Here is a 15,756-nt window from a genome sequence, read left to right on the forward strand (position 1 = left end):
TGGAAGACAATGTCCTCAAGGAATTCATAGATCATGACATTCCTAAGCCTAGAACATCGGATGTTAAAGATATGGATGAATGGAAAAAGCGTGTAGCAAAAGAAAGAAGGATTATACTAGAAGGAGCTCAAGACCACATTCTCTCAAGTATCCATGGTAAGGACACTCCATACGCAATGGGGAAGGCATTGACAAACCTGTTTCAAAATAGTAGTCACCATAGGAAGTTAGCACTGAAGCACAAGCTCATAAAGATCAATATGGGGAAGAGCGACTCAATTCTGAAGTACTTGACCAAGTTCACGCATTTTTTGGATGAGCTTGGAAGTGTCAGGATTACTGTTTCCAAGGACGATATGGTGAGCCTAGATATTCTTGGACTTCCCAAGAGCTAGCATAGTTACCATAACTTTGTTAATGGGAGGGAGAAGCTACCAGATTAGGAGTGGTTGTGGTCAGTTTGGTACATGAAGAGACTCAACAGAACACCAAAGATGGGACCTCTTCCAAAGAAGTGGAAGAGGACTTTACATTAGCCAAGAAAGAAAATAAATCCAAGGAAAATAAGTCCCAAGGCGAGGAGGGTGATAAGAATAAGGACTTGTCAAAATTCAAGTGTTTTCACTGTCACAAGTATGGGCACGTTGCCATGAATTTCCCACAAAATAAAGAAAGTAAGAAGGAGATTGCAGTTGCAGGAGCTGGTGAAGCTCTAGCTTCACAATTCAAACTTGATTTCACTCTCATTGCATGCATGATCAACAATGTAATAGGAAGCATGTGGTATCTCAATAGCGGTGCCTCGTTCCATATGATGAGGAATAGAGATCTATTCAATGACTTTGAAGAGAAAGACCTCAAGCAGAACATTGAGTTTGGAGATGATGGGAGGTATAGCGTGACCGATATTGGTACAATTACCATTAAGATGGAGCTTGGCTCCCCTCTCAGAATCATAGATTTAATGTATGTTCCAGGACTAAAGAAGAATCTTATTTCCATCGTGGTATTGGAAGACAATGGCTATGATGTGATTTTTAGTAAGGGAAAGGTTTTCCTTAGACACATCACCATGGGACAAGTGAAACAGATCAGTGTGCGAATCAAGAACTTGTATGCACTTGAGGTACAATATTCATGCAAATGCTTGAGGAGAAAGGCAAAGGTTAAATACTTCATCGTTGAGAGGGAGAGTGAATTACCTTTCAACATGTGGCCCCAAAAGAAACTTCAGTGGTAGCCTCAGAAAGTTATGGAGTAGCCACAATTAGATAAGCAGAGAGGAGACTGAGTGGAGACATCCACTCAAGTAGATACCTCCAGTAGGGGGAAATTTCAAGCCAAGTGGGCGGAGGCAGCACATGTAGCCATACCTCTAGGTGAAGGGTGGGGCAATGTGAAGTAATAGTTCCAAGAGTGTAGAAATTTGGGCAAGGTCCATTGATATGTTTTGTCTCATGGATCATTACCTTGTTACAGGAGCCCACAGTACTCAGTAGCTGGATGGATCAATGGCAGCTGATGCAGTCAGATGCCATAGTGACAGAGATAGAGATTAGCAAAAGTCAGATAGTGGGGAGCACAAAATAGAGTTGGCAGTAATGCAGATGGAATGGTGCAGAGGCAACAAAAGCACGAAGTTTTCAGTAGACAGTGCAGGAGTTAGTAGCAGTCATGTAATCTGGTTACAGATGCATCGTACTGATTCAGGTTGGATTCTTTTTCAATTTCATAAGTTGTAGGAACAACAACACTAAAGAGAAGTGTTGCATGCAGAACATTCCAAAGATACCAGATTAGGGTAGAGTTGAATTCCTTTCTTGTTGAGAGGGAGTGTTGAATTTTGCAATAAGAAATGTTAAAAATAGAATCTAGAAATTCCAATTTAATTTGTCCTTGAATTAAGTTGAGAATTAAGTTGTAATTCTATTCTCATAATAACTTGTAGCAATTAATTAAGATAAATTTACTTAATTGAATTAGGAAATTTGAGTTAGAAGTCTACCTAGATTCATATAGAGTGATCCCTAAATTTTAGGGGCCCAGGTTGAGTTCTTTTGAGTTGTAATTAATTAACTTAGTCTAACTGAGTTATTGTCAGTTAAACTAGTTCTAACTGTTGGAGGAATTTTTAAGAGTCTAGCAGTGGGCAAGTGAACAAGTGCATCCTCAGTACCACACTAGTTAATTGAAGATTCACTCATAAATAACTGATGCATGTCAATTAAGAGGAACACCTAGTTGAGATTAGAGTTCAGGGACAATGTACTATCAGTTGTATAATTTTCTGAGTTGTAAAGATGGTGCACACAATAAGTAGAAGGCCTATGTATGGATTGTGAAGTTATGGAGAGTCGTTTTCCCAATTAAATATGGGATAATTCTCTGAGGAATTGTGCAAGGAAGTAGGGGCTTGGTAGGCAGCAGAATTGGCTAAGGGTTGGCTTGAGCTAGTTTGTGAAGCAGAGAGATAGATTGTACTTGTTCAGGAATTGTTCAGTTTGAAAAAACATTGTATTTTATTCTCAGATCTTCTGGTTAATGAAATATAGATAGTCAAGGTTTTTAGCAGTTTCTTTCCCCAGAGAAATATGGAGTTGTGTGCGATTGATATTGTTCCTTTTTTGCTTGTTGTTTTCATCAATCAATTTTATTTTTCGCTAAAGAGTAGACTAGATTCTTGCCTTGTGTTCTAGCATATCACATAAGTTGTTGAATCTATGGTAAAAATATATAATATGGAATATGAGTGAGGATTTAGTGAATGAAAACATAGAACTATAATTCAAATCAATGAATGGAGCACATATCAACAATAAGTATGAAGTCTAAGTGGTGGAAGTGTTCATGGAGTGGCAAGGATTAGTTCATGGAGAATGAGACTCTTGATGATTTAGGAGATGATGCAAAATGATGCAGTGGATCAAGGGAATGAAAAAACATTCTAATTCACATGAGATCAATGCAGTCAGGGAACATGAATATAAATAGCTATGATACCAACTTGCAAGCTATCAATTTAATAATCATATACTCTATTACCTTTTAATGATGATTTCAATGTACAAGATATAAAACATTAATATTATGTAGAGTATTTAGGTCACAACCCATGAATTAATGATTATTTAGAAATTTAATCATGTTCAAACTTGTATCACAACTTTGAAACTCAAATACAAGGTTAAAAGGGCATTCCCAAATCAGGCATTCCTAAATCTACATTGTTTTCAAGATCATCTTATACTACATTAAATCCGATATCAAAGAAATTTTCTTTATGGAATAGTGAAATACTAAACAATTTAAGTTGAAAAAATAAAAATAAAGTACACATGATGAATATACATTTCCCTAATACAAAGTGTCACAAAGAAGAACACAATTAATGTCACAATTAAGAACACAATTAAAGTAAAACCCAATGTGAACATTAATTAATAAACTGTACTATAAATTTTATATTTATATTTATTTGAGCATTAAAAATAAAAAATATGAAATGGTTAATATATGAATTATTACATAAATTTATGGATTTATACTAAAAATGAAATAAATTTCATAACCAATCAATACAAAAAGTAAGATGGTGGATTATATTTAAGTTTAAAGTTAAAAAATATAAAAGAAACAATAATTTTTAAGAATTCTTGAAAATATTTAATAAAATGAGTAACTTAGTTTATAAAATTATTGTTAAATAATTTAATAAACAATCTAGTTTTTTCATAATAACAAAATTTAGTTATAGTTCTAAACATTAACATAATAATAATAATAATAATAATAATAAATTCAAAATCACATTATAAATCACAAAAAATTACATGCAATAATAGGAAACAAATTGATACATCTTTTAGATTTTTTCATAATAACAAAGTTTAGTTATAGTTCTAAACATTAACATAATAATAATAAATTCAAAATCACATTGTAAGTCACAAAAAATTATATGCAATAATCGGAGACAAAAAATTATATGCAATAATCAGAGACAAATTGATGTGAATACACATAAAAGATGTGTTCTCATCCAGTATGTAATGACTATTTATTTATATTTATTATTTAATGGTGATTTAGTTTATATATATATATATATATATATTATAGAAGGAATTTTTATATCGGTTGGTTAAAACACTTCTGAACTTCCTTAAAGCACTTCTAAACTTCCTTAGCAAGCATACCCATCCAAAACGATTAGAAACATTTTCTAATTCCCATAATAACATCAATTTCTAAATTTTAAATGAGTTCTAATAATGATTTTAGGATAAATATGATTTTATAAACATACTCACACCAATGTTATTTCAGTAAGAAGCTCTCGGAACTTCCCACGTGTTAAAATAGCGCCGAAAAGCAAAAAAATGCGAGGGATTCTGGTAGGTCATAAATCGAACCAAATTGATGAAACCCATTTGATTAAGGGAATATGTGCCATTTCCATTAATTTGAGAATGGGAAATACTACTATTTAGATTATATATATAATTATTTTTTTATTGTGAGGTTAAAGGTTTAATTATTTTAAGATTTTTGGGATTTGGGTTTTGTGATTAATTTAATTTGAAGTGATTAAATTTAAATAAATCTGCTTCGTATAAATATTCTATAGATGTAAAAGTTATCCATTCCAAAAATCTATAAAACATATAGAACATATATACATATTTATGTTTCTCTTCTCCATCACATATTAATGTAAATATAAATGGATTTTCCTTTATAAATAATATTATTTAAATTTAAAATGTAAATGAGATTTATATAATATTATTTAAGATTAAAATATGGACGAGATTTAACATTTTTAATATATAGTAAACAATGTTTTTATTATATATTATTCTTATTTTAATCTAATATATTTTATAGTTTCTATTATTATTCCAGCATCAAAGTTTAGTAATCATAATAGATTTTTAGTAAATTCAGAAATGTACATGATTGTATAAATATATATAGGTTAAATGGTTGTAATTACACTAATATAATATGTAAAAGCTTGAATTTAAAATATAATTAGGCACAAGTATATATAGAAATTTCAAAAACTAGATCATAAACATGAGAAAGATCTAATAGCTAATTATATAATTCATTGTTGTATTGGGTGATCAAACCACGATAAGGATTTAAATGTTTTTCTATATATAGTATTGTAGGGATAAGGATTTAAATGTTTTTCTATATATAGTATTGTAGGGGTGATCAAAACCACCGTATTTTTAAGGATTTAAATATTTTCATATATATAGTATTGTAGGCGACTATTCCGGTTTGAAAAAAATTCTTATGTATAGAATGTAGGCTAATATTCAATTAAAAAGCATGTAATTTACTATTAAAATTGGTAAATTTTTGGCGAATATAATTGATTTAATCATAAATATGTAAAAAATTAGCGAATAATTTTTTTTTCAGAAAATGTCCAAAAAATAGCCCATTTATGAAAACGCTACAACTAACATATTGGGAAAAAATCTCCACCTAGCAATAGGCTTAGCTCCATTGTCGTATTTTTACAATTGACTACCCTCAATATTGGGAACCAATCTCCACTTAACAATAGGCTTAGCTCTATTGTCGCATTTTTACAATTAACCACCCTCGAACCCTCAATCAACTACTTTCCTTGAATTCTCCCAAGAAAATGAATTTCTCACACATCCTCCTCATCAATTAAATAATTCAACTTGTTCCAAAAATGTAAGGAATATATTCATAAGCACATCCATATGTCATCATGCAATTTTTATCTAGCAATAGGCTTAGCTCCATTGTCGTATTTTTACAATTGACTACCCTCACATATTGGGAACCAATTTCCACTTAACAATAGGCTTAGCTCCATTGTAATATTTATACAATTAACCACCCTCGAACCCTCATTCAACTACTTTCCTTGAATTCTACCAAGAAAATGAATGTCTCACAACCTCCTCCTCATCAATTAAATAATTCAATTTGTTCCAAAAATGTAAAGAATATATTCATAGGCACATCCATATGTCATCATGCAATTTTTATTTTTTCTTAATTTGGTGTTTTCCTTGCACAATTTACCTTATTTTACTCTTTTACTTTTTAAAAAGATTTTTGTTTATTTACATATTATTATATTTACTTTATTTTTTATTATTTTATTTATTTATTAATTATTATTATTATTTAAAAAAAATTATCTTCACTTTTATTATTATTATTATTTTAATAATTTAATAGTAGAAATAATTAAATTTAGAACCATTATAATTTGAATATTGCAAAGAATGGATATTAATGTTATAAACTATCTTTTAACATATAATACAATTGTATCTTTTGTCTATTAATCTCTTCAAATAGGCTAATGCCCAAAATGATATTAGTGCAACATCATCCAAAGAAGATAATGACGAAGTGAGGTGATCACTTAATCTCTTCTACTTCCATTATCATGCTCCTACAATAAGAATAAGGTTTTTCATAAAATAAATATCTTGAGGATGTCCTTCAATAATTAATGTTTATTTTTATATTTGTTGAATTTTTTTGTGTGTTATATTTTGTAAGATAATAGAAATGTATACAATAACAAGATTATATTAAGATGTTGTTATCTTTTCTCCATATGTTGTAGGCTTTTATAATAGTGAACAAGATTGATTTGATTCTCAAAGACATAAGTGACTCACAAAAGTAGAGGTGAAACTAGATTCAAGAACCCAAGTAACTTGAATACTAAAAAAATCAAATAATAAATTTAAGACTAAACTATAAAGAAAATAAGAAAGAAAAAAAAATGACATATGCATCTAAGATCGATAAATAATCAAGAGTATGACTTGAACTCCATATTTTATTTTGAAACTCATAACCCATATGTTACATTAAAAGAGTGACATAAGGGTAATAATTCTTGCATAGAATCACTTGGGCTTGTCTCAATATTTGTGGTATAGGAAATACTAAGACAAACAAAAAAAAGTTTAACTAACAAATGCAATGGAAAGAAATTTATGAGTTCAAGAGATATAATAAGAGCAATAGACCAAGCAAATCATTTAAACAATGAAGTATGAACAAATTTAGTATGAATTAATTGATTTAGCCATCTAAAAAATAATATGACCGATTTTCGAAAGAGAAAACTTTCATCCATACAATATGTAAACCTGTAAAAATACAATTACTGTTATCTAACACCACTAGTCTCTAAGAATATATATATATATATATATATATATATATATATATATATATATATATATATATATACAATATTATAAAATGTTCAACATACCTTGTTTTTAGTTTCATAAAATTTAATTACAATTTCATTTTTCATTGTTTCTCTTATGAGTGATCTAGAAACTTCATAGTATTGGTTATCTTGATAGGGAGCCTTCCACATCTACCGGTTTTAATGCACATTTATACTAGCTTATGTCTAATATTGTTATGATTAAGATTAAGAAGCAACTAGAAAATCTTGAAATGAAAGAATAGGTAACATATGGATAGAAACTTATTACAATGATGGTTATGTATTAATTTTGGACAGTAATGTAAAGCTACAAAGTAGGTGATTTTTTTAAATTTATGAGGTTAGATGAATTTTCCACTAATGTTTAATGGTGAATATCAACCACTATTATTATGGATAAATTTCAGTTTAAATACATGGAACCATAATATTGTATAACATTGCATATATATATATATATATATATATATATATATATATATATATATATATATATATATATAGTTTTGTCATTTTATAAGAAAACAATAAATTTATAATCAATATGAATTTATTTCAAATTGTGAATTGGATATAAGCAAATTAGAAAGTTAGATATTCAGAATATAGTAGTTATTTAAGCAATAAATGATACTTAAAAAAAACATTGTTTCTAATGCATCTCATGTATAGCAATTAAAAATTGAAAATATAATATATCATAAACATAACAGCTACATTAAGCTTATATAATATGGTACCAAAAGGAAGAAATAATGAAAAGATGATTAACTAGACATCATAGATAATGGAGTGAAAAGGGGTGAAGACTCTTATGATTAGGAAGAGGGGGGATTTTAGGTAAGGAGAAGGAGGTTTGAAGAACTTGGGTTTTGGTGGTAATTTCGGTAAGAGTTTAAGTTTCAAGAACTTTGGTTTTGGTGGTAGTTTGGGTAAGGTTTTTGTTTTGAAGAACTTGGGTTTTGGTGGTGCTTTAAGCAAGGGTTTAGTTTTGAAGAACTTGGGTTTTGGTGGTTGTCTTGATATGGGTTTTGGTTTGAAAAACTTAAATTTTGGTGATAATTTGGGTAAGGTTTTAGGTTTCAGGAATTTGGGCTTGGGGAGGTTTGAGTAGAGGTTTTGGCTTCAAAAACTTAGGTTGAAGAAATAGTTTAGGTTTCAGGATGAGAGGAATGGATAGAGGTTTGAATAATGTTTAGGCTTGGGAAATGGTTTGAGTTTGGAAATGGTAGGCAAAGGAGGAAGTTTAGGCAAAGGCTTCTTTTGAATAATTTAAAATTAAGTGGTTGCTTTGACACTATGCAGTTGGTAAGGGTTGAAAGCTCAGGTGCAGCATGGAATTTGGGCAAATTGATAGAAAACTTGAAATTAGGCCTTTGATCCACTAATTGCGAGTCCTTGGAGTTGAGACACTCAACTTCTCCGGACTGGAGGGAACAGAAGTCTTTGCTGAAGAGAAGAGTTTGTTGTTTGGCATCACAACTCGGTTGAACACAGATCTCCCAATTCCACTTTGTCCAGGTGCATTCACGCTTGCTGTTCCGTTGGCAGACAAATGATTGCCCCTTTGGCACTTCAGGGCCACATGTGCATCTGTTTCCCACACAACAAGACAGGAAAGAAATAAAAATTTATAGATAAACAATGTGACGTGAAAATGATAAAGAATTATATCAATTGAAAGGATGGAAGAGTTACAATAATTATTTGGTCAGTTGAGTAGATTTGGCAAACCTGAAAATGCAAGGTGTTGTTCCGAGCAGGTGTTGCAGTCGAAGATTACGCTACCATTTACGGAGTTGGATTTACTGGAATTGACGTCACTGCCATTGCAGTCTCCTGCAAGGGTAAGCACAATGAGCATGAACGCCACGAGACTTGCTCGAAAGGAGCTGCTGGCCCCACCTTGAAGCTCCTCATTTCTGAGGACATGCGATATATTCGATGCTCTCTTCATGCATGTGATTGCAAACCCTCTAGTCTTTGATGGATATATATACAGAAAGCGCAAGCAGTAGACTAATAGTATCTCCATCTCCATGGGGTGCTGAGAATTTAATGTCCAAACAGCTTATAAGGGTGGTCATGAGAATACAATTAGAAGGGTGCAGATACGAGCTGCTTTCATCACTGCCTACTGCAACCATCAGCGTCATGAAATAAAGTGGAAAATGGTCCATCGTAATGAAATAACGTTGAATAATATGTCGCTATTCTCTGTCGACGCTGGACTTTGCCATTGTTTATTAATCATGTAAACTAAATTTTCAGTGTCTTGACCAACGACGACGAATTTGGGTGTTTGACGTTAGAGTTTCACATGACATATACAGTTTGGTGGTATTACCTCTTCTTGGATTTGTACTCGAAGTTTTATATATATATATATATAAAATTTTCAACCTACTTTGTTTTTAGTTTCATAAAATTTAATTACAATTTTGTTTTTCATTATTTCTCATTAAGTAATTTAGAGACTTGATAGTATTGGTTCTTTTGATAGGGAACCTTCCACATCTACAAGTTTTAATGCATACTTACACTAACTTATGTCTAATCTTGTTAGGATTAGGATTAAAAGACAAATAAAAAATGTTGAAATGAAAGAATTTGGATAATAATGTATTAATGTGCAAGTTACTAAATCTACAAAATAGGTGAATGCATGGTATAGTTCCCATGCTCTTTTAAAATGTTAGAGGTAGATATAAATGCAAATGTAAATGTAAGTTCATTTAGTGGTCACGAAGGAACACTTGAATTGTTTAGTTACTATAGTCAAGGGAAATGGAACTTGAATATTTTTGTCATAATATTTTTAAATTTATGATGTTAGATGAATCTTTCATTAATGTCTAATGTAAATATCAACCACTGTTATTATGGCTAAATTTTAGTGAAAATACATGGAAACATAATATTGTATAACATTGTGGAGATATATAGATCTTGGCTTTGTCATTCTATAAGCAAACAATAAATTTATAACCACTATGAATTTACTTAAAATTGTGAATTAGATATAAACATTAGACAATTAAATATTGAAAATATAGTAAGTATTTAAGTAATAAGTTAAAAAAAAAAAAAAAAAAACATAGTTTGTAATATAATATATCATATAACAATTAAAAATTAAAAATATAATATATCAAAAACATAACAATTACATTAAGATGATACAATATGCTCCCAAAAGGAAGAAAGGATGAAAGGATGATTAACTAGACATAGTAGATAAGGGAGGGAAAAGGGGTGAAGAGCCTTATGATTAGGAAGTGGGGGGCAATATCAGCTAAGGAGAAGGAGGTTGGAAGAACTTGGTTTTTGGTGGTAATTTTGGTAAGGGTTTAGGTTTCAGGAACTCTGGCTTTGGCCATAGTTTGCCTAAGGGTTTTGGTTTGAAGAACTTGGGCTTTGGTGGTAGTTCAGGCATGGGTTTAGGTTTCAAGAACTCTAGCTTTGGCAGTAGTTTGGCTAAGGGTTTTGGTTTGAAGAACTTGGGCTTTCGTGGTAGTTCCCGCATGGGATTAGGTTTGAAGAACTTGGGCTTTGGTGGCAGTTGAGGCATGGGTTTAGGTTTGAAGAACTTGGGCTTTAGTGGTAGTTTGGGTATGGGTTTTTTCAAGAACTTCAGCTTTGGTGGTAATTTGGGTAAAGGTTTAGGTTTGAGGAATTTGGGCTTGGGTAATGGTTTAGGCTTCAAGAAGGGAGGAGGCTTGAGTAGAGGTTTTGATTTGAACAACTTAGGTTTAAGAAATGGTTTAGGCTTCAAGAAGGGAGGAGGCTTGAGTAGAGGCTTTGGTTTGAAAAACTTAGGTTTAAGAAATGGTTTAGGTTTCAAGATGAGAGGTGGGTAGACGTTTGAATAATGGTTTAAGCTTGGAGAATGGTTTGGGCTTGAAGATGAAAGGAAAAAGAGGAAGTTAGGGTAAGGGTTTCTTTTTTAACAATTCAGAGTTAAGTGACTCCTTTGACTCTATGGAATTGGTAAGGGTTGAAAACTCAGGTGCAACATGAAATTTGGGCAAATTGATAGACAACTTGAAATTGGGCCTTTGATCCACTGTGGCTCCTGCATGGTTGCACATGAGTGGAGTTGAGACACTCAGCTTCTCCGGAGTGAATGGAGCAGATGTCTTTGCTGAGGAGCAGAGCTTGTTGTTTGGGATCACAACCTCGGTTTAACACAAATCTCCCAATTCCACTTTGTCCAGGCGAATTATAAAGGAGCCGTCAACATTCACGCTTGCTGTTCCGTTGGCAGACAAATGATTGCCCCTTTGGCACTTCAGTGCCACATGTGCATCTGTTCCCCACACAACATGACACGAAAGAGATAAAATTATCGTTAAACAATGTGACGTGGAAATGATAAAGAATTATATCAATTGAAAGGATGGAAGAGTTACAATAATTATTTGGTGAGTTGAGAAGAGTTGGCAAACCTGAAAATGCAAGGTGGTTTTCCGAGCAGGCGTTGCAGTCGAAGATTACGCTACCATTTACGGAGTTGGATTTACTGGAATTGACGTCGCTGCCATTGCAGGCTCCTGCAAGGCTAAGCACAATGAGGATGAACGCCACCAGACTTGCTCGAACAGGAGCTGCTGGCCAAATCTTGAAGTTCCCCATTTCTGAGGGCATGCGATATATTCGATGCTCTCTGCATGCATGTGATTGCAAACCCTCTAGTCGTTGATGGGTATATATACAGAAAGCGCAAGTAGTAGACTAATAATATCTTCATCTCCATGGGGTGCTGAAAATTTAATGTCCAAACAGCTTAAAAGGGTGATCATGAGAATAAAATTAGAAGGGTGCAGATACATGCTGCTTTCATCACTGCCTACTGCAACGACCAGCGTAATGAAATAAAGTGGTAAATAGCGTTGAATAATATGTCGCTATTCTCTTTCGGCGCTGGACTTTGCCATTGTTTATTAATCATGTAAACTCAATTTTGAACGTCAATGGCCATTATAACTGGTCGTGACCAACGACTCAGTTTGGGTGCTTGACGGCAGCGTTTCACATGTAATGTTTGCTTCCATCTTGACATATACAGTTTGGTGGTGTTACCTCTTATTGGATTTGTACGTGAGGTTTTATATAATTTTTAATTATTAAAATTATTTAGAAGAGAAATTTTTTAATATAATATTTTAATTATAAATTATTATATATAAATTTCACAGCTTTTTTCTTCACTTTTATATATATATATATATATATTTAGAGTTGGAAACTTGAAAATGTAATGTGATGTTCTAAGTAGGCATTTCATTGGAAGATTAAGTTATATTTTAATATAATTATAAATACATTTTATTATATATAAATAATGATGTTATTATTTAAGATTAAAATATAGATTGGGTTAAATATTTTTAACATGTGTTAAATATTGTTTTTATTATATATTATTTTTATGTAATTTAATATATTGTATAGTTTATATTATTATGTTATCTAATTATGTTTAATAATCATAATCGATTTTTAATAAACTCAAGTTTGTAGGTGTCAAGTGGGTGTAGCTAGGGTGGTGGGGAGGAGTTGTTCTTATCCTCCTCACCTAGGTTTTAGTCCCACATGGTCACTATTTAGAGTAATATATACATGAAGGATAACTCATTTAGACATAGGTGATTTTTCCATGGAGGTAGGTAGTACCCATCTCTAGTAGAGTGAACAATATTAAACAAAAAAAAAAAAAAAACAACAAAAAAACACAAGCATGTATGTAGTTGCATAACTATTCATAAATTGCAAAGGTTGCAACTAGGCAAGTTCCAATGGTTACAACTAGAATCCAATACCATATATGATGGGCTAAAAATAAAACATAATTAGGCACAAACTATATAGATAATTTCCAACAATTAGTTGATAAACATAAGGAAGATTTTGTTGATAATTGCATAATCCGTTGATGTAGTGGGTGATGAGAGCATACTTGTAGCATTAAAAAAAACTAATTCACTTACAACTTTGTAGAGATTGAATTTGTGTGCACGTCTCTGACCCACAAACCACAACGAACATGTTGGGAACGACTCTCCACTGGGCATAGGCTCAACTAGATTGTTGTGTTTCTATATCTAGTCACCCTTGAGCCCTTGATCAACTACTAGTAGTAGTCAATTCCTTATTTCTTAAAATTCTGCAAGTAAAATTAATCCATTAAATAAAACAACTTGTTCTAAAAATGGAAGGAAAATATTCATGCACATAATTCATGTGTCATTATGCAATTCCTAGTTTTTGTCTTAAGTTTTGTTTAACGTAGTTATGTGCCATCATGCAATTTCTATTTTCGTTTTATGGTTTTGGTAACTTAGTTTTTTAACTAATTTACTCTTACTTATTTTAGTCTTTTACTTTTTAGAAATATATTATTTTATCTATTTATTTATCTTCCCTTTATTATTTTTTTTTATTCATTATTTTTTCATCATTATTCCTTCTCTTCACTTTTATTATTATTACTACTATTATTAATTTAATAATATAGGTGAATTACATTTAAGACCATTCTAATTTCAGGGATGCAAAAAATGGATATTAAGATTAGAAACTATAACAACATTAATAAATCTTTAAGATATGTTTCAATTCTCTCTTTTGTCTCTCAATATCTCCAAATAAGTTGATACCTAAATTGATATTAGTGAAACACTAACCAAACAAGGTAATGGACCAACTAAGATGATCAATGGAAGTAGTACCTCATGCTACTTAATGTCTTCCACTTTTCATATAATGTTCCTAGAATAAGAATAATGACGGGCCCAGCTATTGACAAACTATAATTAATGATTAACCAAAACTGAAATAAAGTGGCACCTTTAAGTACAACCTTAATTGATTGAGTTTTGTTAATCTACGGTTGTTGTAAGGTGTGATTGTCGTGATCTTGTGTGATGAGGACAAGTGTCCTATCCTCATTCTTTGTTCCCCTCTTGCTCTTTCAATCGGTCGAAACCCTAACTTGCCTCATTTCGAGGGTTTTCTCCGTCGCTTTGGGTCTCTGCTCCGTCCTGGCTGAGGGTTTGTAAACTTGTTGTTGGCTGTTGAGCGTTGAAGGTTGGCTCTGTCAGTTTCGTTTCCCCATACTCGCTCTGGTATTGTATGGTGGGTTCTGGGCATGCAAATGGAACATTTGCTCTGCTTATGGCTCGGCGCCTCGGCTCCTCTAGGTTTGCTCTGTTCTGTCGGCGGAAAATCTTGTGGGTTTTGTGAAACCCTGGTTCGAGACTTGGAAGGCTTTCACTGTCCACTCTCTGCAATTTTTGTTGATGTTACTATTGTTGAGTTCATCCTTTGTTTACTCGTTTTACGCAGTCATCCTTCAGCTAAAACTCTGTTTGTCCCATTTGCAGGTTGCGCTATGGAGCGGCTCGGTTCTCTGACTGGTTCTCGACACTGGTTTGATAGGTAGGTTCTTTCTCCTTGCTGGCTATTTCTCTCTCATTATTCTGCAGACACTGACATTGTTGCTCCTTGTTACAGCGGGCAACTCCTTAGCTGCGACCTTTGCAATGCAACCCTCGGTTGGCCTCGGTTGGTTCGCTCCTCCAGTAAGTCTATTCTTCCACAACCTGTTCTTTCAGTTTTTGTTTCTTCGCACTTGGCTGTCACTAACATTCGCCGGTGGGTGACTATAGGTGGCTGCTCGCAGTCCCGTTGCGGAGTTTCTTGTGCCCAAATTCGGCCTCTTGCACCCAAAATCGGGTAGTGTCGTTCCCTGGTTCTTTTGCGGATATGTGCTTTTAGTTTGTTCTTTGTTTTGTGCTCAGGAGTGTTATAGTCTTCCTATTTATGGCTCTGAGCCTGTAGCGGTCTTTGTAACTAAATATATGTATGACTATAATTATTGTGGCCTTCGAGCATGTATATCGACTATCGGACTATTTGGTTCTATTCCATTTCTTGAACAGAGGGTTTCTACTGTACTTTCATATATGTATATTTTAATAAAAAAAACTCCTTTCTTGTTTGCAAGTTATTAAATGATAATGAAATAGTTTGTTACCTGTAGCTTATCTTGGTCAAGGTTTACCTGTCTTTGTGGACTTGCCTGGTTATGCAATCGAACGCTCTACTTGCTGTGCAACTTCAATCGTGCATCTGTAATTATTCACTTACAAAAAGAATGAACAGTCTTTAGTGGTTATTTACTTGTAAAAAAAAAGAATGAACATTTTCCAGTGGTTCTGTAGGAGATTCTTTTACTATAGGAAAGCAGATATATATATATATATATATATATATATATATATATATATATATATATATATATATATATATATATATATATATATATATATATATATATATCTATTAAAAATATTGTTCTCTCTCTCTTATTTTCTTTTCTCAATCTATGATAGATCTTTTCATTACATTGATTTGTTTTCTTTCTACATGTTGCAGACAGTTAGCAAACTGCCTGGTAGTTACATTTCATAGTTTTAAGTAATTGTCCTTTT

At 32.3% G+C, this 15,756-nt stretch overlaps 1 protein-coding gene across 1 annotated transcript; it reads right to left on the reverse strand.

Moving 5' to 3' along the window:
- Positions 1-10,513: 10,513 nt before the first annotated feature.
- On the reverse strand, positions 10,514-11,923 carry LOC149142738 (uncharacterized). The gene is made up of 2 exons (XM_089451158.1): positions 11,710-11,923; positions 10,514-11,570 (listed from the first exon to the last, which is right to left on the reverse strand). Exons 1-2 carry the CDS (start codon positions 11,906-11,908, stop codon positions 11,446-11,448), a joined length of 324 nt encoding a protein of 107 aa, XP_089307284.1. The 5' UTR covers positions 11,909-11,923; the 3' UTR covers positions 10,514-11,445.
- Positions 11,924-15,756: the final 3,833 nt, after the last annotated feature.

This window comes from Pinus tabuliformis, chromosome X, assembly GCF_031772625.1.
Source record: "Pinus tabuliformis cultivar Carrire ecotype Pingquan chromosome X, CPIR1, whole genome shotgun sequence".
In the NCBI taxonomy this organism is placed as follows: domain Eukaryota; kingdom Viridiplantae; phylum Streptophyta; class Pinopsida; order Pinales; family Pinaceae; genus Pinus; species Pinus tabuliformis.

Bases quoted from the DNA above. Each gene is read 5' to 3' on its own strand.
- LOC149142738 (XM_089451158.1), bottom strand. From the start codon at position 11,908: ATGCCCTCAGAAATGGGGAACTTCAAGATTTGGCCAGCAGCTCCTGTT. The intron at 11,571-11,709 runs GTTTGCCAACTC...TGTGGGGAACAG, and splicing joins AAACCACCTTGCATTTTCAG to ATGCACATGTGGCACTGAAG.